This window comes from Bombus flavifrons, chromosome 5 (assembly GCF_040668555.2).
Source record: "Bombus flavifrons isolate JBK064 chromosome 5, iyBomFlav1_principal, whole genome shotgun sequence".
In the NCBI taxonomy this organism is placed as follows: Eukaryota; Metazoa; Arthropoda; class Insecta; order Hymenoptera; family Apidae; genus Bombus; species Bombus flavifrons.
The window spans coordinates 9469458-9495098 of record NC_138446.1 but is presented as its reverse complement, the minus strand read 5'-3'; the positions used below and the strand labels follow the sequence as shown (position 1 = coordinate 9495098).

Below are 25641 nucleotides of genomic sequence, written 5' to 3'. Positions count from 1 at the left end.
TATTTTCCCTGAAAAAAGACCGTCTAACATAAGTTTGGTCAGATATAAAGAATCGTCAAGTTCCTTGGTTATTTCAGTGATGAATTCGAAGTTTAAACGTGGACTTGTGTGTGACAATCTGTGAATGACTTTGGATAAATAGTTGAAAGTATCTGAAATAGAAGCTGGAACTAAGCTAAACCTAATGCAACGCTGATTCACGGTGCATTAAGTTATGGTTGAAGCAAGTTTGTAATTATTGAATGCTTTTGAACTATCGTCGAAGGCATCTGGAGTATAAGCCAGAGTTAAGTTAAATCCAATTCGAAGGTAATTTATGGTGCGTCCAATTAAGGTTGAAGCTCGCGTGTGGTAATCATTGGATGATTTTGAATTATAGATCAAAGCGTGCGGAATATAAGCTAGAATTAAGTTAATTCAAAGCTACGTTGTGCAGTGTCAAGACGAAGTCGGTGCTTGTGCGTGGAAATTATCAATTGTTAATGCAAAGTTAATTCAGATATGAGTGAAATCTAGCTCTTTGAGCGGTAAATTGGATAAGTTGAAATTGAATTTGCTATGTAAAAAGTGGTAAACGCGTTAAGAAGAAAGAAACCTAATAAAAATTTAGTCCTTTGAGTAGCAAAGTCATGTATAGCGAGCCGTTTATTCTTACCGTCATTGAAGTAACGCAGTTGGACTGTGCGGATTAATAGAAAGAGTGTGAACGAGGAAATTTTATGAGACGCTGATTAACGTGGTTCGATCGTAACACTTTTGGATTTTAGTTCAATGTTCGGGGGTTGGTAGGTTACGTAACGTGCAGCTATAGAAGGGTCGTCGATGGTGCAGAAGCGATACACTTTCAGTGTAACCCTGAATCCTATTTCTTCTTCTTGGAAATTATAACATCGATTTTCTTTCTTCGTGTGACGAGGGGATGAAAAGTAAGTGTTATTTAAAGATTCTTTTTGTATTGACGCTACAACTGCTGGTCTTGAATGCGTGCTTCAATATGTCAGAGATAAACGATTACAATTTGAGTGATGTGATAGAAATAATGAAATATAGAATATAATATAATAATAATAATAATATGACGAAGTAAAATAATATGCAATTCCTATTTTATTTAATTCCTATTTAATTTCCAAGTCCTATTTTAATAGAATTAATTTTACTAGAAATATTTGTATATTTTTATTAATTGTAAAATAAACGATCTAGAACTCGTAAAAACGATGAAATTGATAGTTCTTTGTCAGTGAAGGGAATTTTTGTTCCTTGCAAATATTAGTTCCTAAATTCTGTGATATAATTTTGACAATATTGCTGAATATCTTAGTATTATTTTGAGGCCTGATCGAAGTACCTTGTTGCTTTTTGGCATCAGCTCTGATTTACCTTTCTTTGTTAACTTAATTCTATCAAAATATACGAAACATATTTGACTATCCTTTTAATAAACTTTGCGTTATTTTATTAAAATCATAAGTGACTCATTGCATCTTTTCTATCTATACTGTTCCATTAAAGTACGTTACTGTTAAAATTACAATATTATCATTTTTTTACTTTTTTCTCTTTTGTTGTTTTATTAAATTATTTTCTCTTATATTTTATATCATTTTTCCCCCAAAACACGTAAGCAGGAATTACAATCTTTCTGTCTTCTAAAGTACAAATTATATTTAAAGACACGAATAATCACTTGCTGTTGTAGAATTCACATTTAAATATATTTCATAAAAAGAAACGCCGCTATTTTTGCAAAATACCAAATATCCATTTAATAAAAACAAAGTAAATTTCTCCTTAATCTTAAGAACTAGAAACGAACTAATGATTATTAATAATGCAGAGGAAATCATAGTGGGTCGAGTGACCGAGTAATACCTCAGCATATACGTATACACACCTTCTACGATCAATATATCCCCTTTGAACTCGTAGGCTGATCCGTGCATCATACTGTGCTCAATTTCTTTATCGTGTATCCATGCGAATAACCGCAACGACGGCAAGCTGTCTCGTATCACTATTGTTATCGATCATGGATAAATATCAGAGGGAGCAGCTTTATCAACGAGCTTACTAATAACACTGTATTAATGTTATTCTTGCACTTTGCAAGACAGATATCTTCTGCTTGTGCAAATTCATATCTTTATGAACACAATTTACATTTATAGTTTAATTACGTACTCGTGTTATTTTTTATGATTCTTATTAAATATTAATTAGTATCAAAATTGAGTTGTAGCTACTTAAAGTTTGGGTTTATATGATTTCAAGAAATTTAATGCTTCTTTGTATTCTATGTTTAAATTTATCTCGTAATTTATATTTTACAATATTTATAATTTACATTTAATTATAATTTAATTATATTTAATTTATACTTAAAGTTTGGGTTTATATGATTTTAAGAAATTTAATGTTTCTTTGTATTCTATGTTTAAATTTATCTCGTAATTTATATTTTACAATATTTATAATTTACATTTAATTATAATTTAATTATACTTAATTTATACTTAAAGTTTGGGTTTATATGATTTTAAGAAATTTAATGTTTCTTTGTATTCTATGTTTAAATTTATCTCGTAATTTATATTTTACAATATTTATAATTTACATTTAATTATAATTTAATTATATTTAATTTATACTTAAAGTTTGGGTTTATATGATTTTAAGAAATTTAATGCTTCTTTGTATTCTATGTTTAAATTTATCTCGTAGTTTATATTTTACAATTTGAAGAAGGTCAGGGGTTGAGAACGTAGTTTAGAAGATGATAAACTTGCGTAGGCGAGGGACGTACAATGTAAGAAATTTATCTCGTAATTTATATTTTACAATATTTATAATTTACATTTAATTATAATTTAATTATATTTAATTTATACTTAAAGTTTGGATTTATATGATTTCAAGAAATTTAATGCTTCTTTGTATTCTATGTTTAAATTTATCTCGTAGTTTATATTTTACAATTTGAAGAAGGTCAGGGGTTGAGAACGTAGTTTAGAAGATGATAAACTTGCGTAGGCGAGGGACGTACAATGTAAAAAATTTATCTCGTAATTTATATTTTACAATATTTATAATTTACATTTAATTATAATTTAATTATATTTAATTTATACTTAAACTTTGGGTTTATATGATTTTAAGAAATTTAATGCTTCTTTGTATTCTATGTTTAAATTTATCTCGTAATTTATATTTTACAATATTTATAATTTATATTTAATTACAATTTAATTATATTTAATTTATACTTAAAGTTTGGGTTTATATGATTTCAAGAAATTTAATGTTTCTTTGTATTCTATGTTTAAATTTATCTCGTAATTTATATTTTACAATATTTATAATTTACATTTAATTATAATTTAATTATATTTAATTTATACTTAAACTTTGGGTTTATATGATTTTAAGAAATTTAATGTTTCTTTGTATTCTATGTTTAAATTTATCTCGTAATTTATATTTTACAATATTTATAATTTACATTTAATTATAATTTAATTATATTTAATTTATACTTAAAGTTTGGGTTTATATGATTTTAAGAAATTTAATGCTTCTTTGTATTCTATGTTTAAATTTATCTCGTAGTTTATATTTTACAATTTGAAGAAGGTCAGGGGTTGAGAACGTAGTTTAGAAGATGATAAACTTGCGTAGGCGGGGAACGTACAATGTAAGAAATTTATCTCGTAATTTATATTTTACAATATTTATAATTTACATTTAATTATAATTTAATTATATTTAATTTATACTTAAAGTTTGGGTTTATATGATTTCAAGAAATTTAATGTTTCTTTGTATTCTATGTTTAAATTTATCTCGTAGTTTATATTTTACAATTTGAAGAAGGTCAGGGGTTGAGAACGTAGTTTAGAAGATGATAAACTTGCGTAGGCGGGGAACGTACAATGTAAGAAATTTATCTCGTAATTTATATTTTACAATATTTATAATTTACATTTAATTATAATTTAATTATATTTAATTTATACTTAAAGTTTGGGTTTATATGATTTCAAGAAATTTAATGTTTCTTTGTATTCTATGTTTAAATTTATCTCGTAGTTTATATTTTACAATTTGAAGAAGGTCAGGGGTTGAGAACGTAGTTTGGAAGATGATAAACTTGCGTAGGCGAGGGACGTACAATGTAAAAAATTTATCTCGTAATTTATATTTTACAATATTTATAATTTACATTTAATTATAATTTAATTATATTTAATTTATACTTAAACTTTGGGTTTATATGATTTTAAGAAATTTAATACTTCTTTGTATTCTATGTTTAAATTTATCTCGTAATTTATATTTTACAATATTTATAATTTATATTTAATTACAATTTAATTATATTTAATTTATACTTAAAGTTTGGGTTTATATGATTTTAAGAAATTTAATGCTTCTTTGTATTCTATGTTTAAATTTATCTCGTAGTTTATATTTTACAATTTAAAGAACATCAGGGGTTGAAAACATAGTTTGGAAGATGATAAACTTGCGTAGGCGAGGAACGTACAATGTAGAAAATTTATCTGATAATTTATATTTTACAATCTAAAGAAGATGAGGGGTTGAAAACATAGTTTAGAAGATGATAAACTTGCGTAGGCGTGGAACGTACAATGTAGAAAATTAAAAAAATGGTTTGATATGCTTATTAACCTTGATCAATGGTAACCTTTGGTTCTTTTGGCGCTCGTACGACTGTGATCCCCTTTGTGGGTCAATCGATGTGTTCTCCTCCAAACTTGACGCTAATAGGTACATACAATTTATATGATTCACATGGCCAAATGGGGTCGTTTGGCCTTCTTTTATAGGCATCCTTGTAAATCGAAGAAGAAACCATGTTTGCGTGAGTTATATTACGCCCTGGTGACGTCGAAAAGTGTTCAGCAAAGAAGAATTCAACTTCCAAGATCTAGAAACTTCATCTCACATCAAATTCGAATTTCTAATATAAAGTCAAAACTTGCTCGCAAACGAAATTCCCAAAATCCACTATACGTTTCAGATTTCCCAAACTTGAACTCTCAAAAATTCTGAATTTCAATTTTAATTCTAATTACCACTCTCCAAATTCTCTGGATCTCCAGAATCCCAAAAATTCTCACACAAACTTCATCTCAATTAATTTCAATTCCTAAACCTCCAAATTCCTTGGATCTTCAACATCTCCAAATAAACTTTGCCTCAGTTGCAATTGCAATTCTCAGATTTCCAAATTCCCTGGATCTCCAAAAAGAAAGAAAAAAAAAAAGAAACAAAATCTCACCTCGATTCCAATTCCAATCCCATTTCCCGGATCTCCAAATTCTCTGAATCTCCAGAATCTTCAAAATTCCAAATTCGACACCTTTCTCTCCGGTCTGAGAGCTCTCTGTGCTAGAGCAAATGACAAACTGCTGATCTCTGCTCATCGTGAAACGCGTCTGAAATCCATCTGCTCCCAGTGGTTGCACCGGAGGCGTAGTATCTAACTCTCGTCACGTGACAATGGAGTTCGCTGGCGGTTTGTCGCGTTGGAAATTGAAATGTTCCGCGGTTTAACGCGGCCCAGTCGCTAGACATCCTCTGGACCGTCCACATTAGCGTTAGGAGATCCATCGTGACGAAGAGATCGCGTACACCGTCTGGCGGCTCGATTTTTCGTTTTTCCCCCGCTGCGGATGTGTTTAATCTGGTGAGTCTAGACGAACAGAGTTCTCCGTCATTGTCCACCCTTAACGAACGTGTTCCTTCATTGCTACGCTAATTTGCTTCTTCTTTGTTAGGTCTTACGAGTACTCGTTTATCCCTTCCCTTCCTTTCTTCGTAGTTTCGGTTAGTCTTCCAGAGTCGTGGTTTGTGTATTATATTTTAGGGATTGTGAAGAGAGATTTTTGCAAGTTTCTTAGCAAGATCGTGACCTCTGAATCGCGTTGAATTGCGAGTTAACGAAGGTTAACGTTTGGAAGTTTTAAAAATTAGGATATTTGGAAGTTCGTGAATTTATAGTTTGGAAATTCGTGAGCTCGCGAGTTTGAAACTTGAGAATTTGCAAGTTTATCCGAATGTTTGGGTGCTCGTAAATTGGAAAATTTGAAGACTTCCGAACTTGGGAATTTGAAGTTTGTAAATTATGAAGTTGAAAGTTCGACAGCCCGCAAATTGAGAATTTCTATATTTGTGAATTCCAAGTTCAAATATTCGGGAATTTGTTAATTTAGAAGATTGGAAACTTAAAAGTTTGAAAATGTCTTAATGTAAATAGAAAAAGAAAGAGATATCATTTCTTTATATTTTTCCAACGATTGAAGAATTTTGTTAAACGCTGAATTCATCATCTAAGAACAAAGCCATTGAATTGCAAACACTGCTTAATTGGATTCTTTCAATAAATTTTCTATGCACTCGTGCGTTAGTCATTGTTTGAAACAATTTGAGTGGTGCACAATTTGAGAAGACTGGAATTTTTAATCTCTTGGTATAAGATTAAAGGTTGTTGGAATTTTTATTAATAGACTTAGGTCTGTTTCTTCATTTCGCTTCTAATATTATAAATTGATCGTATAAAACAAATTGTATAGTAAGAATAGGAATACTGTACAAAGGGTCAGAGGAAAGATTCGCTGATATTAAATTGAATCTTGAATAGAACTGTGTATCGATAGCATCGTACAATGACAGAGAATTAGTAGAGTGAAATACATGTACGAATATAGACTGTGTTAGCACCCTAATAAAAACGCTATAAACCGTAATTGATTGGTGAAATACGAACTTGTATCAAGTTAAGTTGCTAAACTCTCTTTCTTCTCTTTTTCTTTTTATAACTTGTAACATAGAAAAAAAAATAAATATATATATATATACACACATATATATATTACAATTTACCGTGGACAAATAAAAAGTGAGATCGTCTATCGGTATGAATTCTATATTTTTAGAATCTTTCATTCAACGTTTAATTTTTATTTTAATTTAATACGAAAAGTATGAAAAATGAAAAGCGTAAATTCATGTATTGATATTAATTGTAGAAATTAAATTTCTTTGTAATTTCTCGCAATCTTCTATTTTCTATATTCTCATTCCGTTTCAATGAAGTAGTCAATTTTTATAAATTTGTTATTTTATAATTTATTGCTCATAGATAAGAGATAAGACTGAATTTGTTGTAAATTCTGAATAATTTTGAGAGTCGTTCTTTCAAATATGACTTTCATGTGAATACTCGTGATTTTAACTGTGATACGATTATTTTAATCGATTATTTTAATCGATTATTTTGTGAAAGATAATCGGTCGTCGATATGATGACGCCAATTGGAATAGACAAATGGTTAAACTATTGCATAACGGTCGTCTCTCTCAGTCTCTCTTTGTCTCCCCCCACCCCCTATCTCTTCGATTGTAATATCCTTACTTTATTACACTTAGGACGAAGAGAACAGGAGTCGATTAAGAACAGAGGAATCTTATTCCGGATTTAAGTTAATTATTTGGATGTAACAAAATGTTGAAGAAACAATTAAATTATTCGTGCAATTTCCTATTTCCATTTACTTTCGACAAAATGTTCAACATGCAATATTATTCAACTCGCAAATATTTACCATTACATTTAGGACGAAGGACAGGAGTCGATTAAGAATAGAGGAATCTTATTCCGGATTTAAGTTAATTATTTGGATGTAACAAAATGTTGAAGAAACAATTAAATTATTCGTGCAATTTCCTATTTCCATTTACTTTCGACAAAATGTTCAACATGCAATATTATTCAACTCGCAAATATTTACCATTACATTTAGGACAAAGAACAGAAATCGATTAAGAATAGAGGAATCTTATTCCGGATTTAAGTTAATTATTTGGATGTAACAAAATGTTGAAGAAACAATTAAATTATTCGTGCAATTCCCTATTTCCATTTACTTTCGACAAAATGTTCAACATGCAATATTATTCAACTCACAATTGTTTGCCATTACATTTAAGACGAAGGACAGGAGTCGATTAAGGATAGAGGAATCTTATTCCGGATTTAAGTTAATTATTTTGATGTAACAAAATGTTGAAGAAACAATTAAATTATTCGCGCAATTTCCTACTTCCATTTACTTTCGACAAAATGTTACAATATTATTCAACTCGCAATTGTTTACCATCGCAATGATCTAATAATAATTTCAACTATCGTATCGCATGCGCTTCTAGCTATATAGACGTCAACAACTGTAAACTATATATCATTATTTATATAGAATACAATAGAGCAGAATAATTATATCGAATCGAAAGATATTGAATTTGCATAATAAAGAATTTTCTACAAAATTCTTCTCATACCTGTCTATTCCTCCAAAACTGATAGAAATTTTCTATATCGCACAAGGTATCTAAATTTAAACTTCATAGACCAATTTCTCTATGTGAAAAAGAAAACATGGTAGAATATCACTCGGTCAAACAAACTTAAACGAGCACGAAGCTTGTGAAAATTCTCAACCGAGCTAAAAAAACAGGAAGCAGAACGAAGGGAAAAATTGTAATACGACTTTGGAAGTGTGTCCTTACAAAGGAATTGGTTGAATAATAATTTCAGAAGCAAATTATCTAATAACAATGCGTTTTTGTCTAATAACAATGATTGTGGAATTTTCATGTAACAATTATCGGATGGCAGGTGGTTCGGTTATCAGGTGGCACAACTCTTGAGTTCTAAAATTAGCTGATGCGTAAATATATTCCCGGTGACATTGTTTCGGTGCCGAGCGTTCATGAGCCGGTTGACGTGTTCCCCTAATGTACTCTGAGGAAGTAAGAATTAGGAGATCGATTACTATACTTAAGCTGCGTCGAACGCAGTGCGACGCGAGGGCGTCGCTCAAGTAGTCAAAGGTAACGCTATTTTCTATCTCTTCCTCTACCGAAATTTGCAAATCGAAACTTTCTTTTCCAAACGCTGTAATCTGCGAAACATGGAATTATAATATCACTATAATACATTATTTTTGCATTTATCTACTTATAATATATTACAGTTACGCTCTTTTTTCTTCTATAAACTTGCTATTGCGTAATGTTCTCTGCAATACAATGAAGAGAAACAGATGTGGTTTCACTTAAAAAGCTCATAGTTACGTGATGAGTACGATTCAGTATGAAAACAAACTAATTTAATTCAACATTATAATTAATATGCAACAGATATGATACAAATATAAAAGAAAACCACCCGAAAATAAAATTTCTCGTTCGTGGTATGTATTTCACTTTTGAAACTATTTAGACCGTGACATAGATATTTTTTATGTTATAAACACAATGACGGTATTTAGGTGGCCTCTTTTAGCTGAGGCATCTCGCATAATATACGAAATGTCTGGCACGTGTATCATTCGCTCGATATATAGAAGCAATGTTTCCTTTTTCAAGAAAATGTCAATGTTTCTTTGACAAAAGATAGATTGTAATATCTGCAAGTGAGAGACATCGATGCATAAGTACAAGTGTATAAAGTATGTAACAATGTAGCTTAGATGTATTTTCAAGATTCTTGGTTGTATTATTTGTCGTGCATATGGTGCACATTAAGCTTGGTCGACAGCTTTGTTTGATATATGGCCGCAAATGGCTAAAAATCATAATAGTTATAATAAGGTGTGTATCTTTATAAAAAGGAAGATATATTGTTTCCTCTTCTATTTCTCACACATTTATTTACCTATGTGTTTTTTCTGTTTATTTTATTCCCGAAGATCGGTCAATATTTTCTGGCATTCAATTACGTATGACGTCTCTAGCGTGGACAAACATTTGAGCCAAAGTATACTGTTCGAAATACGCAATTCGAGGATCACGATTCTAGAGGACGAAATGAATCTTGACCTACATCTTACACGAAAGAAATGATCTATCTTTTTTTCCCATACGAACGTACGTAGTAAATGGTTTGAGCGAGTGGTTTTATTTATTTTCCTAGTTTGAGCAGTGTGCGCCACGATGAAAGTTAGCTGGCGAAGTACACGGAGCAAATTGAGAATATTACACGAGAAAGAAAGAAAATACAGGGTATGCCATAACACGTGGAACCCACTTCAGGAGTAAACACGAGACACAAAAACAATGAAAATGTTCATACGGACATGTGGCCCGTCTGACCTTGTTCCAAACTTGTAGCCATCTTTGTGTTTCAACAATCCTCAATTGCTTACCTTTATGAGAGGCCCTCGAAATGGCCTTCCCCGGCTTTGTATCATTTGACATGCGCCTGGAAATTTTGAAAGTCAAGCATTTGTGGATTTATTTCAACAGAAACGTGGCTTTAACTTTGAAACAAACTTAAAAAATAGGACACGTGTTCGTGTGAACGTTTATGTAAGCGACGAATGTATAATAAGCGCATGATTTTTTATTAGTTCGAGTAATCTGTGCAACAACGATTGACTGTGGATGAATTATACGTAGATGTGATCTTTTTCGTAAGGAGGAAGTTCGAGATTTGAAACCCGAGGAAGTTTAATTGCGCTTAATGCGAACACTCGACGTAATTGCAAGGAATTGGGCATGAATAAATTATGGGGATATTTGCATGAGTTTTCAGCGATACTTGGATCGTTACAACGGCAGCAAGAATATTGTATCGTTTTGAATATTTTGTTACAATAATGGCCGTTTAAATTACAATTTTCAGCTAGAGGCGGAATCAACTCGTTGTTAGTAACAAATTACTGTATCTACGATTGAATAGTAAACATGTTACTTGCAACTTTATCAATTTACTTCAAGGGAATTTAATTATTGAGTATGAAGAGATCATAATAACGTCGTTTAGTTCTAACAAGTTTCACGTTTTATAGGAGAAGTCAGCGACAAGGAAGCAAGGAAGTCAGTAAACACAGACGACAGAATTTTTTAAGAAAGAAGCAACCTTATTTCCGGCGTAACAGGTGAGCGCGATCAAGTTCACAATTTAGTACTAATTACTATGGTAGAGACAATATTCTTACCTTAGTTTCATTTATTATACAGGGTGGTTGGTAACTGGTGGTACAAGCGGAAAGGGGGTGATTCTACGGGAAAAAAGAAGTCGAAAATATAGAATAAAAATTTTTTTTTTAATTTTTCCAGCGAGACAACGATCTACAGTGAGATCCGTTATAACGAGACGCGATAAAGTGCACGCGTACCGAGCGAAAATTCAAAGTCGATTTTCTCGAAAACAAAGCCTCAAACGAAAAATTTTTATTCTATATTTTCGACTTCTTTTTTCGCGTAGAATCACCCCCTTTCCGCTTGTACCGCTAGTTACCAACCACCCTGTATTATATTATTCGTTCATTTGTTGTAAGAAATTATGATAAGTAGAGTAGGAATATTTCTGTATTTTTCGGAAACTTAAATGTAGAATTAGAAACACTCAAAATATCTACAGTGCATAGTGTATTATACCTTTTATTACTGTTTCGTAAAAATAACATTGATAAAAAGAAAAAATTGCAAAAATATTCACAGTTTAGTAATTGCATTATTATTATTATACTATTAGATTCTAAATATAATTTATTAACAGATAAAATATTACACGTAATAGGAAACTATTGAATTTTCACTGTATCGAACTTAATTTTCTAAAAAATGGAGCATCGAATGACAAAATTCTATTTCACGATTTCGATTTAATTTTCCATGCGAAATCGCCTCTTTTAAAATATTACTAATTATGTGATTGCCAGTTACGGGCTGTTACGTGATATACGTTTGTAGCATAACTTAGTTCATCGGAATATTTTTCGATATGGACATTCAAAGATCAACTATGTATACCTACATACATATTTTATTAATTTTTGCCTGCTGGTTACAAAACGAGGTTGATTTACATACATTTTTCATTCACACTTCCATCCAACCTGAATACAGACTAGCGTTCAAAGCTTAACTATTAATACTCCTGGGTCTTCTGAAAATTCATTTCACCATTCTGTTTTACGATTTTGACTTAATTCTTCACGTAGAATCATCCTTGTTAAAATTACTGCTAATTATATATGATAATGCTATTTATGGCATGTGTACATCGTTTCTAGCTTAGTTCATTGGAAGTTTTTCGGTATGAACGTTCAAAGGTTGAGTATTAACGGTCGGAACACAATGTCAATGACCAAATGAAATTGTTAACCAGCCGGTCGTGGCTGCAACATCGGGCTAAACGCCGCTTTGTACGCGATAATAAGCACCACTGACACAGATAAATGAGCGCCGAATTTAACTTGTCGCATTGAACCAGGCTATGTCAACGATTCGTTCGGCGTGTGAAGCCGGTGTAAGTAAAGCTGCGTTGCTTATGCACTTTATTGGTGTTAATCAACGTTTTAAGTAATAGAGACGCATAAATTGATGATGAAATAATAATTATAAATTTAAGGATATAAAATTTCTATCACATTCTTACGGAATTATAGAAGTCGCAGCGGGGTTGAAATTTGTTATTGCTTTTTTATACAATTGTAATTTATTATAGTTCTTATTAACAAATATTCGCAATTTCGTAGGTTTTAATTTATCAAAGCATTCGAAAGTAAAAGTATTATTAATTCAGTAGGAATTTTAAACCGAGGATTTTTAATTTATTAACAATCTAATTGTACATTTACTGGGAAAATTTCGTCATAATAAAATAGACGAATTATCACATATTTGTATAGATTTAATAGATCTTAGTATTAATCAAGATATACGTATTAACAAGAGTTTTCAGTCTTTTAACAAACTCGGTTTGTAAAACAATCGGTCGATCATTGAACAATTTGTAGAAATCGAAACGTTTCTATTTACTGTCGATAGATGATCGTTTCGAATGAACTAATTATTGCTAGAATATCAAAAATATAGAAATTGTTAAACGATATGTTCCATTCTGCTATTTGTATTTACGTAACAAGAGGATTAAATGCGATGTTTAAATAAATTAAACTCAACTCGATCGGAAAGTCTGTCTCACATTCCGATCGCTCTTTATGCAGGTAGTTTGAATTAGAGTTGTAGATTTGATGGTTGATGCAACTAATTTGGCAGTTCTACTAGTTTCTGGTCTGATTAGTTTGACTATTTCTGACGTTGAGAAGTTCCAAAAATTTTTCAGACCAAGGTAGATGATAGTAATTACAATTTTTCCGAAAAAGCAGATGATAAAAATTAAACTAAAATCAGTCAAACTAGAACAAAATTTAATAATTATGAAAAGAATTACTACGTTTGAATTTTCCAGTCTCAATTTTATTTCTTTTTAACGAAGAAAATCGTAATATAACATTGAAATGAGAAATCGCATATATTTAAGATTCTTCCATATTTTCCTCCAACTTAACAGACTCTTTAACGATTGTATCGGATACAATCCGAGGGACGACCGTTCATTCTGATTTTAACACGCCATTGTGTTTCCACGATTGATCATTATTCAATCAAAGGGAAATCGTGCACCGGTTCAAGCATTCTAGCCTCTATTCTGTACGCTTCATACGATAATTAGATAATGATTTCCTTATTTCTGCATGTTTTCGCGTTTCGAAGAATCAGTTCAGCGTTACGACGACACAGACTCTGCTTGCACGAATCTAATTGCTTTGATTTTACAATATTTTCAAGCTTTTTCAATTGAAGACCTTCAAACATATCCTTCAAATCTTCATATGTAATGTATAGAACAAGTATACAGGGTGGTTGATAACTGGTGGTACAAGCGGAAAGGGGGTGATTCTACGCGAAAAAAGAAGTCGAAAATATAGAATAAAAATTTTTCGTTTGAGGCTTTGTTTTCGAGAAAATCGACTTTGAATTTTCGCTCGGTACGCGTGCACTTTATCGCGTCTCGTTATAACGGATCTCACTGTAGATCGTTGTCTCGATGGAAAAATTAAAAAAAAAATTTTTATTCTATATTTTCGACTTCTTTTTTCGCGTAGAATCACCTCCTTTCCGCTTGTACCACCAGTTTACCAACCACCCTGTATATAAAATTTCGTACGTAATATGTAAAACATATGTAATATAATCTAATTGTTCTTATAACTTCATTATGCTTACTCTAAGTGCGCTATGCTAAATGTCCTATTTACCATTTCTTCGTATTTTTCAAGACGCGTTGAAATATCAAAAGTTGCTCGTGTTTCCTATCTGGCTTTTAAATAAAATTATATCATTGTTTATCATTATTTATTTTCATATGCTCGTAGATATAAATTTAATTTTTAATTTAGAAACCAGTTCGATTAATGTAAATCGACGTAAACCCATACGAGTTTTTCTTTTCCTTTTTAAGTAACGTTAAATTACACGAAATAACGAGTAAATATTTTAAATTCAACGCAGAAGAATATTTTATCGCGATAGATGTCAGCGATACGGCAGAAAGGAGGGTTAAATTAACGCAAGACTACGATAAATTATTTACAACAAGCGGAGCAGAAAGTGTACGTTCCTGAAATTGTAAATGATTACCACCGATGGTTTTCTTATTAATTATAAAAAGGAGACTTTAATCTGGAAGTGACGTTTACAAACAGACAAAATTAAAAATAAACGATTCATTTATTTTCCACTAAACCATCTTCTTTTCTATCGTTATTTATCAAATTGTGCAAAAAAATTGTGCAGTTTCCTAATTCTTCAAGAAATTTCCTGAACCTTTAAAAAATAATCCTTTGACCAAAAACGTGATTAAGGTACATTAGAATTTTCAAAATTTGTACAATTTCTTCCACACCTTCTCCCCATCTTTTTTTTCTTTTTTTCGAGAAACGTTCGTTGCACGAAAAAAGCAATAGAAGATAAAAGCTGTTTCTTGTCCAGATCTACAAATTTTGTCCGACGTGTTTTTTTGGCATAATCGATAACTTAGAAGATACTCGAACGAAATCGACTTTATGTGCATTTAGATAACTGTTTCTAATGTTCAAGGGACCAGGGCACGATGGGTTGTCGCGAAAGAAACATTGAAAAAAGATTTTCATCCAGCGTAAATAAGAGCCATCCTCTGTAAGCTGTACACATCAAAAAATTCTGTGCAATCGCGTAGAAAACCTTTTGATATTGGTCTGAGACGACGTTCGTGCCGAACGTGGATCAATTGTCCGCGTAGCAAACGGCGAAGTGAGAACGCGCGGTTGCTATATAACCTTCAGTAAGTTAACTACACATTTGACCTCAATGCAATAATTAAGAGCAATCAGTTCGCGAAAGAATGTGCTAAAGCTACGCGCATCGTCCGCGGATCCGAACAGATTCGCGATGATGAATTGCCATTTTTATCGCATGTAAATATGTACGTCGTCTTGTTCCATATCGGCAAATTGATTAGGAGCTTTAATGCAGCAGATCTGGGTCGTACCTTTCATCCTGACGCGTTTCATGTATCAGTTTCCGTGAACAGGATGTGGATCCTGTATCTTATCAATCAAACAATCAAAGATTCACGTAACAAGAAAGAAGTATCTTGTGTATAATTTAATAATAGAAATAAAAAAAATTGATGAAATTGTTATGAAATCAGCATGAATCGCAAAATACTTGGGCACTAAAATTTCAAAAATTTCAGAAACTGAAGTTAACGACTCGTATGAAAATACTATTACTATTGATATAATATACGACGATAAGTAGAAATAACAAAATGTAGACAAACACACAACCATAATATGTGAATGATCTGTTTATACGTAATCATTAACGACGACCATGCTTCGTGAAATTTCTATTTCGTCGTTTATTAACAACAACCTACTTAAAGGGCTAAAAATACAGGATACTCTTTATCCAAATTAGCTCAGTTAAATATCGTATCGTTCCTTTAGAATTTACCATCGTCTATGCCATCTTTGAGCGATGAACGAACTCATAAAATTTCATTATACATATACAAATACTTGAAAGTGTTTTGTATAATATATAGATAAAAAATTTCTAAAAGAAAAATAGAGAAACTTCTCAAGTCAATGTGTAGAGACATAACCAACTGACCTTTACAGATAGTAACTTTTAATTCTGATAACTATCGTTTCTTTTCATCTATTTCTATATACGTTTGATTTAATAAAATTTTCCGTAATTTTCCTGTGAAAAATTTAGAAGCGGCACGAGAGACTAATCGACAAAGAGAAAATGGAGAACGCCAAGGAGGAGACGATAAACATGCAGCTGATCGGTTCCGAGAGTCCGTACAAGTACGTCTGATTCTACTTCAAAGTTTCTGTACCAGAAACCTAGAAGAATTTATTCAAATTGACAATAAAATGTATTGCAAAAGTGCATGATATTTTCACGTTATTCGGTGTCTTTTCTCTATTCCTTTTAATTTAATTGTGTGCTATGAAAATAGTATTTAGAATTCGCGACATGTAACGTTTGAAAATTCGATAAATAAAAGTACGGGGACGTGGATTGCATTTGCGAATTGATACGGTTGCAGAGTTAATAATGAAATCGCCGGAAGTGGTATAAATGCATCGGAAGTCCCAATATCGCCGACCACAAGCCCAGAAGATTACGACCCTCACAAACATCGAAATAGGCCAAATCCGACATCGTGAGTATTTCAAATATTTGCCAATAGTTTTATCAAATGTCTACCTTGTACAGGAATTTCGAGGAAGATACAACTTTTTATTCCAAACACAATTTCTAAACATTTCAGAACAAAACAGACTACCTTATATTTCGTATACGTATCAGTCATTTAGTCATAATTTAGTATCTTTAAATATTCATATTATGTTCTCACAATCTTGACCTTCTCATATCAAACGTATTCAAACCTGATTCAACATTGTCAAGCACACTGCTAAGTGAAAATTCCAATAAATTTCACTTCTTTCAAGTTAATAACCATGCTAAGAAATTACATCCACAGCATTTCAAGTTTCCAATTGCTTACATTTACCACTTAGTTTCTCCAAAATTAACTTGTAACAACCTGCCTTTCTTCAAAACAAAAAGTACACCCTTTCCATCTTGAATTTATTGCAACATAGACTTCAAGCAAGTGACAACTTAAATTCAAATAATCCACGGTTCATGTTTGGTGATGTATTGGTTCGGTTAGAATTAGTTTGACAAATTTTATTCTAAAAAAAAAAAAAAAAAAAAAGAACCAAATACAAAATTGGTAATATCGCATCCTTTGGATTTTTTTTAATTTTTAGGAACGCGGAGACTTTGATACATTTATTAAAAGGAAGCCTGGGCACCGGAATACTCGCGATGCCAAACGCGTTCTGCAACAGCGGCCTCGTGACTGGTGTTATATCCACAGTGATCATAGGGGTGTTGTGCACTTATTGTTTGCACGTACTAGTGAAAGCTCAGTACAGACTGTGTAAACGGTTAAGAGTTCCTATATTGAGTTATCCACTGAGTATGAAGCACGCTCTAGACCAAGGGCCTTGGTGTGTCCGATGGTTCGCACCCTACGCGCCGTAAGTACCCACGTTAGTTTCACTCACGTGTGCAGACACTCATACATATACTCATTCAACCATATACATAACGCATAGTTATCATTTACGAATCTTCTTCATCATCCAACTTCTAACCTTTCAAAGTTTAATTTGTCAACATTGGAGATGCCAATTGACTTATACCAAAGAAACCGAAACGAAAAATATACAATGAAGGGTAAATGTACACGTATATGGGAATAAATATATAAATGAGAAGAACAGTTTTTAATATAGGAAATATTATTTGTGGGTTTGTAAAAGTGCACCGAAAATGTTGGAAAATTTCATGAGAAAGTAAAAACCGATTACTTTGTTCCGATCTTTATAGCGTTAAGAAATAAGTTTCCATTCGATTGATATTTGCTTAGGTTGCTGAATGAAATTAATACGAGGTGTGGATTCTTATTTACGATCCACTAATTGCTACAGATTAACATTTCAATTAGAAAATGTCATTGGTTTCATGTTTTTGATATTTGCATTTGTTAATTGGATTTAGGATAACAAAACGGTTTAATTGTTTCAAGAATTTTCTAAGGGTAGTTAGCCGGTATAATTCTTGGGAAATTGTGAAGAATCTTTTTGGCCGACTCAACAAAATTGTGTTTCGAAATAGGAAAGAGAATTTGATAGTCCGAGGCGTAGTCTTTGTCTGATCATAACCGATCGATTCTACTTGCTGCGTATTCCGTGCAGTTTCAGGGAACCTCGAACGATTGAATAATAATTATAAATCAAAGGAATTTATTGCAGTATTGACGTATTTTGGAAAAGACAACTCTGTAAACTGTACTTTTGTTTGTGTGTCTAACGACCGAACAGGTAAAATTTATTAAAATTTATTAAAAATCAATTTAAAAGATTTCTCGAAGTAAATAACGAACATTTTTTCATTCTACAATACATATATATACAGGGTGGTTGGTAACTGGTGGTACAAGTGGAAAGGGGTGATTCTACGCGAAAAAAGAAGTCGAAAATATCGAATAAAAAATTTTTTTTTTTTAATTTTTCCATCGAGACAACGATCTACAGTGAGATCCGTCATAACGAGACGCGATAAAGTGCACGCGTACCGAGCGAAAATTCAAAGTCGATTTTCTCGAAAACAAAGCCTCAAACGAAAAATTTTTATTCTATATTTTCGACTTCTTTTTTCGCGTAGAATCACCCCCTTTGCGCTTGTACCACCAGTTACCAACCACCCTGTATATATTCTTTATTTTTCTTAATGTATTATGTGTACAAACAAGAAAGGAGATTGTTTTACAAAAGACTTCGAATAGCGTAATTCCATGCTTCAGGAATTTAAAATTCCTTTCTCGCTCGCATGCAAAATTAATTCTTTCCATTTTTCATATAATGATCGACATCTCTATAATACACACTATAATTTCAGTGAATTCGTACTAATATTATTATAATATACTGATATCATATACAGATATCCCCCGTATAAAACACGGTATTCTTACAACACGAACTCCCTCTAACACGGTTTAAGAATCGGCGAAATTGTAGAAAAGGTAACGTAATGAAAATTTTGTCGGATGTTTTTTAGTCGAGCAATCGTGGTGTATTGTCTCAGATTATTGTACGGAATTTCTGAACATTGAAATTTTTAATCCATTTTTAATTCTTCGAGTATTAAACTTTTGCACAAGAAATTTTTTTCGCTATAGGGAAGCTTTTCTCATAAAGATAAATAGTATTAGAATGTATTAAGTTAAGTCAATTATTGATAGCTTTGACACTTTTCGCAAAACACGGCATTTCTTCGATATCTTATTACCGTATTATACGCGGGATATCTGTGATATTAATACATCGCATCAACAATGTACAGTCGTCATTATTAATCTGCAATCAAGGAAAAAGAAAGAATTCTTCCTTCACTCATAAGCACACGAAGCACGCACAAAATCATCTCATCAAGCGGCACGACAATCTTTTTTCAACTATAACATGAAAGTTGCTATTATATTTGCAGAGGACTCGTAGACGGGTTCATGATTGTGTATCAATTGGGAATATGCTGCGTTTATATCGTATTTGTAGCGTCGAATATCAAGCAGGTAAATAGCTGGTGCCATAGATCAACTCTGCTCGCCAAAACGATGGCGGAGTAGCAATTTATAAATCCTTCCTCTTAGAAAATAAGAAGCTAGATAACGAAAAGAAGAAGAATAAAAATCCCAGAAACGAGGAAAAATACCAACCGACCAACCAAACAACGAACCAGCGTATAATAAAACAAACAAAAGAAAAAGTTAAAAGTCAATCTCTATAATTAAATAATCGAATAATATATTCACGTAAATGTAATTTATCGTGATGTAAATGAAAGAGTTAATTAATAAGAAAAAGAAAGGAAAAATGGAAAAAGATAATTCTTTGATTGGCATAACCGTTCGAAATTCATTGATATCCTTGTCTTTTGTTCTTCTGTTGATAAATGTAGGTGGCAGACCAGTACTGGGAACCTTTGGATGTTAAAATCCATATGCTGATTTTATTGCTACCGCTGATTTTGATCAATTACGTTAGGAACCTCAAATTACTGGCACCGTTCTCCACCTTGGCGAACGCAATCACGTTCGTTGGATTGGCGATGATCCTAGTGTACATGTTTGACGATCTACCGTCGATCAGCGAAAGAGAAATGTTCGGTACACTGAAAAATTTCTCACTTTACTTCGGCACCACGTTATTCGCTCTGGAAGCTGTCGGTGTGGTAAGTTTAATTCGCGTTTCCTTTCTCCCTTCCCTCTGTCTTTTTTCCCTTCTTCTATGTCGATCGATGTTTAATCGTTTCATTGTTTTTACGTAAAACATTTAGTTTAAATTCATTTTTAAGTCTTCCTTTTTTATTGTCTGCCGGATGTTCCAAGGTTTGATCGTTTCTACACGTAAAATTGAATTCTTCTTCAGTACGATTGACTTTTATTTTGCTTTTTCGTTAGCTTCCTCTTTTTAAATTTATTTTCTCTCGAAAGTTACGGAGTGGACGTTGACTAATTCTTTTTAACCGATATCGTAAAGAATTTAGCTTGAAATCGAATAGTAATCTACAAAATTGTATAGAATTTTTGTTTAAGAATTTAGTTTTCTCCTTGTTTTAATTAATAGTCTCCTTGTTATCGTAAATCGCGCTATAATTTATCGAATAATTCAACTATTAAAACCACCCCTATAAACAATTTACAAACCTTTCCCTAAATCGACATTAAAAAATTCCACGATTAAGCGAAGCTATTTTCCTCGAAATCTCTTCTTTCGAATTTCAATCTCTCAAATCGTAGAACAGAAAGATCGTTTTAAAAATCCTAAGCATTAAATAATCATTCATAGAAACACGTACACGTGATCGAAAGAAACGTGAATAGAATATTTTCTACTACGACCAAGACACGCAATTTAGAACAATATATCGCTCGACGCGTGGCTTTTTCAATTTTACCATACGTACCCTCGATCGATCTATCATTTGGCCTCGTCGATCATTCCCTGTGACTGTTGGGCAGAAACGAGTAGCCAGCGCTTAGAATAGATCAACGGCGCCGCTGTATCGTTAATAAACAAATAACTGGCCACTTACGGAACAACTTTGAGATTGTCGTGATCAGATCATCAGTGCGTCAATGCAATCCCTGCTGTTATTTCTCAGATGTTCTCAGCCGCTAGCGAGGATCACAGTGACTCTCAGATTCTATTCGACACATTCAGATCGTTTTTAATCACGAAAATGCAGACTGCGAGGATTATGAAAATTCAGTTACCAAGATTATGAAAACTCGCTTATGAAAATTAGGAAAGTTCGCTTATGAAACTTACGAAAATGCAGATCTTTTCATTTAATTAAAACATTAATTTAATTTAAGATTCAAGATTTCCTTACAAATAAGTCATGGAGTATGAATACCGTGAATTCGTTTATCATCTAACGTCGACTAGGAATTGTTTAGAGATATTTTTCAACAAATAATGTACGATTAAGTACTATTTGAATAATTTAGATGTAAAGAAAGTACGTGCTAATAAAAATTCGTTTAAAAAAAAAATGATAATTCCAAAAGATCCCTGTTTAACTTTTGAATATTATAATAAGAGCAAAATAAACTGAATGTGTATTGTTCAAATAACTGTGACACCATGAATAGAGTATTTTCAAAGTTAGAATTTTTCTTTAAAAGAAAACAACCACGTGAAAGATACTTTTCCATTGCAGATAATCGCACTGGAGAACAATATGAAGACTCCACAATATTTCGGAGGGTATTTTGGCGTTTTGAACATAGGAATGACGGTGATCGTAGCCCTGTATATTCTTATAGGGTTTTTCGGTTATATAAAATACGGATCTAGCGCCAGTGGTAGCGTTACGTTTAATCTACCAGCGGATGAAGTGTAAGCGAATTTTGTTTTACGTTACCTTTCGTGATACTACTACTTTTTTAAAGTTACCATGATATTTGATCTTCATTCTTACAGAATGGCGCAAAGTATCAAAATAATGTTCGCCATCGCCATTTTTATCACGCACGCCCTTCAAGGATACGTTCCAGTTGATATTATCTGGAACACTTATCTCGATCAAAAGATACAGAAGAGGAAAATCTTCTGGGAGTACGTCTGTCGGACTGTTATCACTTTAGCCACGTGTAAGTTTACTAAGGGAATTCCGCGGTTCGAGTTTTAATCGTATTTTTATCGTTGTTACATTAATTAGTTTTATTAATTAATGTTTCATTAATTAGTATACGGTATTAGTAATACTAACAAAAACACGATTGAAGCTCGAAGAATTATAAAAGGAAAATTATTCCGTATATAAAATGTAAGAAAGCAGGGGAGATTTTAATATCGAGATTAATTTTTATCAGTAACATTAATGAAAACACGATTGAAATCCGTAGAACCCTAAATACGTATGCCGATGGATTACAAAGAATTTTTATACGCAACAAATAATTCTCGACTGTCTCTTTGTGCCGTATAAAAATCACATTTATATCTACTTCACAAATTTGTCGAAAATAATACTTCCTTTTTTTCTTCGTTTCGTTTCAATTACTGAACGTCGCGTAAGCCACTTGTCGTATTAGCGACACAGGAGCGAGGTTTACAGTTTGTTGTACAATTTTGCAGTACGTTTTTATACATTGCATTGCTTCCAGAATCCTAATTCGCCTTTATTTTATATTCCCACAAATCAATGTACAATTCGTACTGAATTTTATAATTTGATAAAGATAATACGATGCAAATTATTTAATTGCAACATACCCTTCAACTATTTTCCTCGCTGAAACGCTAAAAGTGAGCATACGATGATCGCGTAGTAAACCATCGACATTTTATACGAAAGGTGTGCTGACATTTATCAATTTGCGAGCGTGTGTTATCCGATCATCGTGAAAATTAACAATCAAAAATATTCTCTTTGCAGTCACGTTGGCCATCACAGTTCCCAGATTGGCCCTCTTCATCTCCCTGTTCGGTGCTCTCTGTCTCTCCGCCCTTGGCATCGCGTTCCCAGCGATCATCGAGATCTGCGTGCTCTGGCCGAACCGAGACTTCGGGCCTTGCATGATCATGTTCATCAAAAACATATTTCTGATCGTATTCGGTCTCTTGGGCCTCGTGATCGGCACGTACGTCAGCATCGTCGAGATAATAAGGTCATTCAAGTGAAGTTCGCGAGCGATATTTAGGCAGGAACGATCGAAGGAAGGCAGACAGTTTGGCGAAGAGGTAGGAAAAGCAAAAGAGAAAGAGAGGCAAAGAGACGAAAAGTTTGGGAACGAGCTTGTTCGAGTATCGAGGACGAAGTCACGGCTTCGTTACAAGTTTTGTAGCTTAATGAGCGGCGCCTTTTAGGTAGACAGGTTATCTCCAATGCGGCTGGGAGTCGTTCTTAGTGAAAACATTCGCGAGCAATGCATTCCGGAAATGCTTCTCGTCCCGCGTGATCGCCGCCATTGTTAGAGCACTTAGGCCAAGTTTAGATGTTTTATTAAGAGTTAACGGCGAAGAGTCGTTCAGTGTTGGGTTAAAGAAATATCGTGGAAGTCGATGGGGCTCTTCGACGTTCTTTCGAGTTTAATTGGAATTGGCGGTTGCTGATGGAATCTTGCGCAGCATTAATCTACGTATTTATCAACTTAATGCGAGATTATACCGCTCATTCCATTTAGCTGATTGTTGAGGGTTTTAGGTTCGAATCGTGGCGAATGTTTGTAGAATTTTTCATGTTATTATAACGTATATTGTGTATTGGGGAGGAACGAGAGGATTGTTCGAGAGACTCGATGGAAAAGTGGTCTTACGAGTGGGTTTTCTCTAGAAATGATCAGATGAATATAGAAAGTAATTTATAAATTCTTACTTTTGTTTAAAAGGTTCTTTTATATTAATGATTCGATCTCTCGTATAATATTTTCCAGTTGGAAATTTTGTAACTTGAAGAACCTTTCGTCCGAGTCTCCAATTTAATAGAATTCTAATATACAAGGTGGTTTGTAACTGGTGGTACAAGCGGAAAGGGGGTGATTCTACGCGAAAAAAGTCGAAAATATAGAATAAAAATCTTTTTTTGAATTTTTTTTTAATTTTTCCATCGAAACAACGATCTACAGTGAGAACCGTTGTAACGTACCGCACGCGTACCGAGCGAAAATTCAAAGTCGATTTTCTCGAAAACAAAGCCTCAAATGAAAAATTTGTATTCTATATTTTCGACTTCTTTTTTCGCGTAGAATCACCCCCTTTCCGCTTGTACCACCAGTTACCAACCACCCTGTATATTCTATAGAATATACTATATTTAAATGTTTGTTTTCAATTACGCTACGAACTTCCAAAGAAACGGGTATCAGGATTATTGGTATATCGTAATGGGTATATCGAATTTCAGGTTTCAGGGTTTAGCCGTGTGCTCTTAACGCATGAAATTTGGCCTAGCTTGGAATGGAGAAAAGCGCAGATATATCATTCCAGTCAAACATAGTCGTTGATGAATTTGAAAATTCCACATTATTGTTCAAAGGGCCTCTGAACAGCTTCTAAGCTTCCGATATAATAATCGGATTTTTTATATAGATCATGAAAATATCGAGCAAACATTGATTTATAAATCTGTTGATAAAAGTAGCAAGACTTCGGCTATCTTACTATTCTTCCGTAAGGCGATTAATTGTATAAGTAATGGGAAGGAATGTTTCACATATGTAGATCGAAAAATTACCGTAGAAGTATTGATCTATCAATTAAAAAATTGCTCGCAGAAACAGAAGATCAGTGAAAGATAATCAACCAATCATAAATATAAATAATGAACAGAGCTTTACACAGGGACACGACTTATATGCAAAGTTTTCAACAAATCTGATCGTTATAAACAAAATCATAGTATTCACAGCTATATCAATGGAAAAGCTTCCCTTTCGAATTAGAAGTATATTAGGTCAAACGAATATCGTCCATTTAAATAATACACACAAAGAAGAGTGCCCCAGTAACACGGTGCCTATGTAAATGATTAATACCTAGCACACTTTAGTTGCACTGCCTGAGAGCATATTAAACAGAACAAATGTGTTCTTTCAATTGCTCTTATAATCCGAAAGTATCTGAATTAATTACACGTAGAAAGCCAAGTAGACGATCTGTAAGTTTTAACGTCGTAGATAATTAAGACGCGTAATTTTACAAGCCAATTCTAATTCAAAGGTACAATTATTAACGATTGTTTATGAAATTGAATTGAAATGTTCAACCATTCGACTTCCATTTTATGTGCAATTTTATACGTGGTCTGTTTCAAAAGTAACGACGTTGCTTCATTCGTAATTTAGATTTGTTTTTGAAAAATATCTTGAACTGTTCAACCAGTTCAAACAAATTTCTAAGAACATTGCATTTTATTTCTAATACAATTAATTTGGTTCCTAATCCAAATTTTTGCAGAAAAATATTTTCAAGGTAATTTTTTAACCATTTAAAGAGATCAATACTTGTCTGATAAACTACGTAATCTATTTCCATATTTTTGGAAATTCTTTTTCTCGAAAATTTCGGTAACTATACTTTCATAAAAGATCGTTGATCTGTAATTCAAATT

General features: G+C 32.6%; 1 protein-coding gene and 1 long non-coding RNA gene across 3 annotated transcripts; one reads left to right on the top strand and one right to left on the bottom strand.

The window, feature by feature from the left end:
• The first annotated feature begins 3 nt into the window (after window positions 1–3).
• Window positions 4–23803, top strand: LOC138179910 (proton-coupled amino acid transporter-like protein CG1139). Of its 2 annotated transcripts, none has more exons than XM_069113174.1 (10): window positions 4–926; window positions 10881–10970; window positions 16150–16244; window positions 16490–16606; window positions 17223–17495; window positions 19510–19594; window positions 19981–20253; window positions 21748–21926; window positions 22011–22180; window positions 22969–23803. In XM_069113174.1, the coding sequence occupies exons 3-10, from the start codon at window positions 16183–16185 to the stop codon at window positions 23211–23213; spliced, it is 1404 nt and encodes a 467-aa protein (XP_068969275.1). In that variant the 5' UTR covers window positions 4–926; window positions 10881–10970; window positions 16150–16182; the 3' UTR covers window positions 23214–23803. The 2 variants fall into 2 exon arrangements, with proteins under 2 accessions (XP_068969275.1, XP_068969274.1); XM_069113173.1 differs by lacking the exon at window positions 4–926 and adding an exon at window positions 5570–5713.
• Window positions 20157–21132, bottom strand: LOC138179933 (uncharacterized). Its single transcript, XR_011173164.1, has 2 exons — window positions 20989–21132; window positions 20157–20587 (listed from the first exon to the last, which is right to left on the bottom strand). It is a non-coding gene; the product is annotated as an uncharacterized LOC138179933 (long non-coding RNA).
• Window positions 23804–25641: the final 1838 nt, after the last annotated feature.

Bases quoted from the DNA above. Each gene is read 5' to 3' on its own strand.
- LOC138179910 (XM_069113174.1), top strand. From the start codon at position 16,183: ATGGAGAACGCCAAGGAGGAGACGATAAACATGCAGCTGATCGGTTCC. The intron at 21,927-22,010 runs GTAAGCGAATTT...TCATTCTTACAG, and splicing joins AATCTACCAGCGGATGAAGT to AATGGCGCAAAGTATCAAAA. The intron at 22,181-22,968 runs GTAAGTTTACTA...TTCTCTTTGCAG, and splicing joins TGTTATCACTTTAGCCACGT to TCACGTTGGCCATCACAGTT.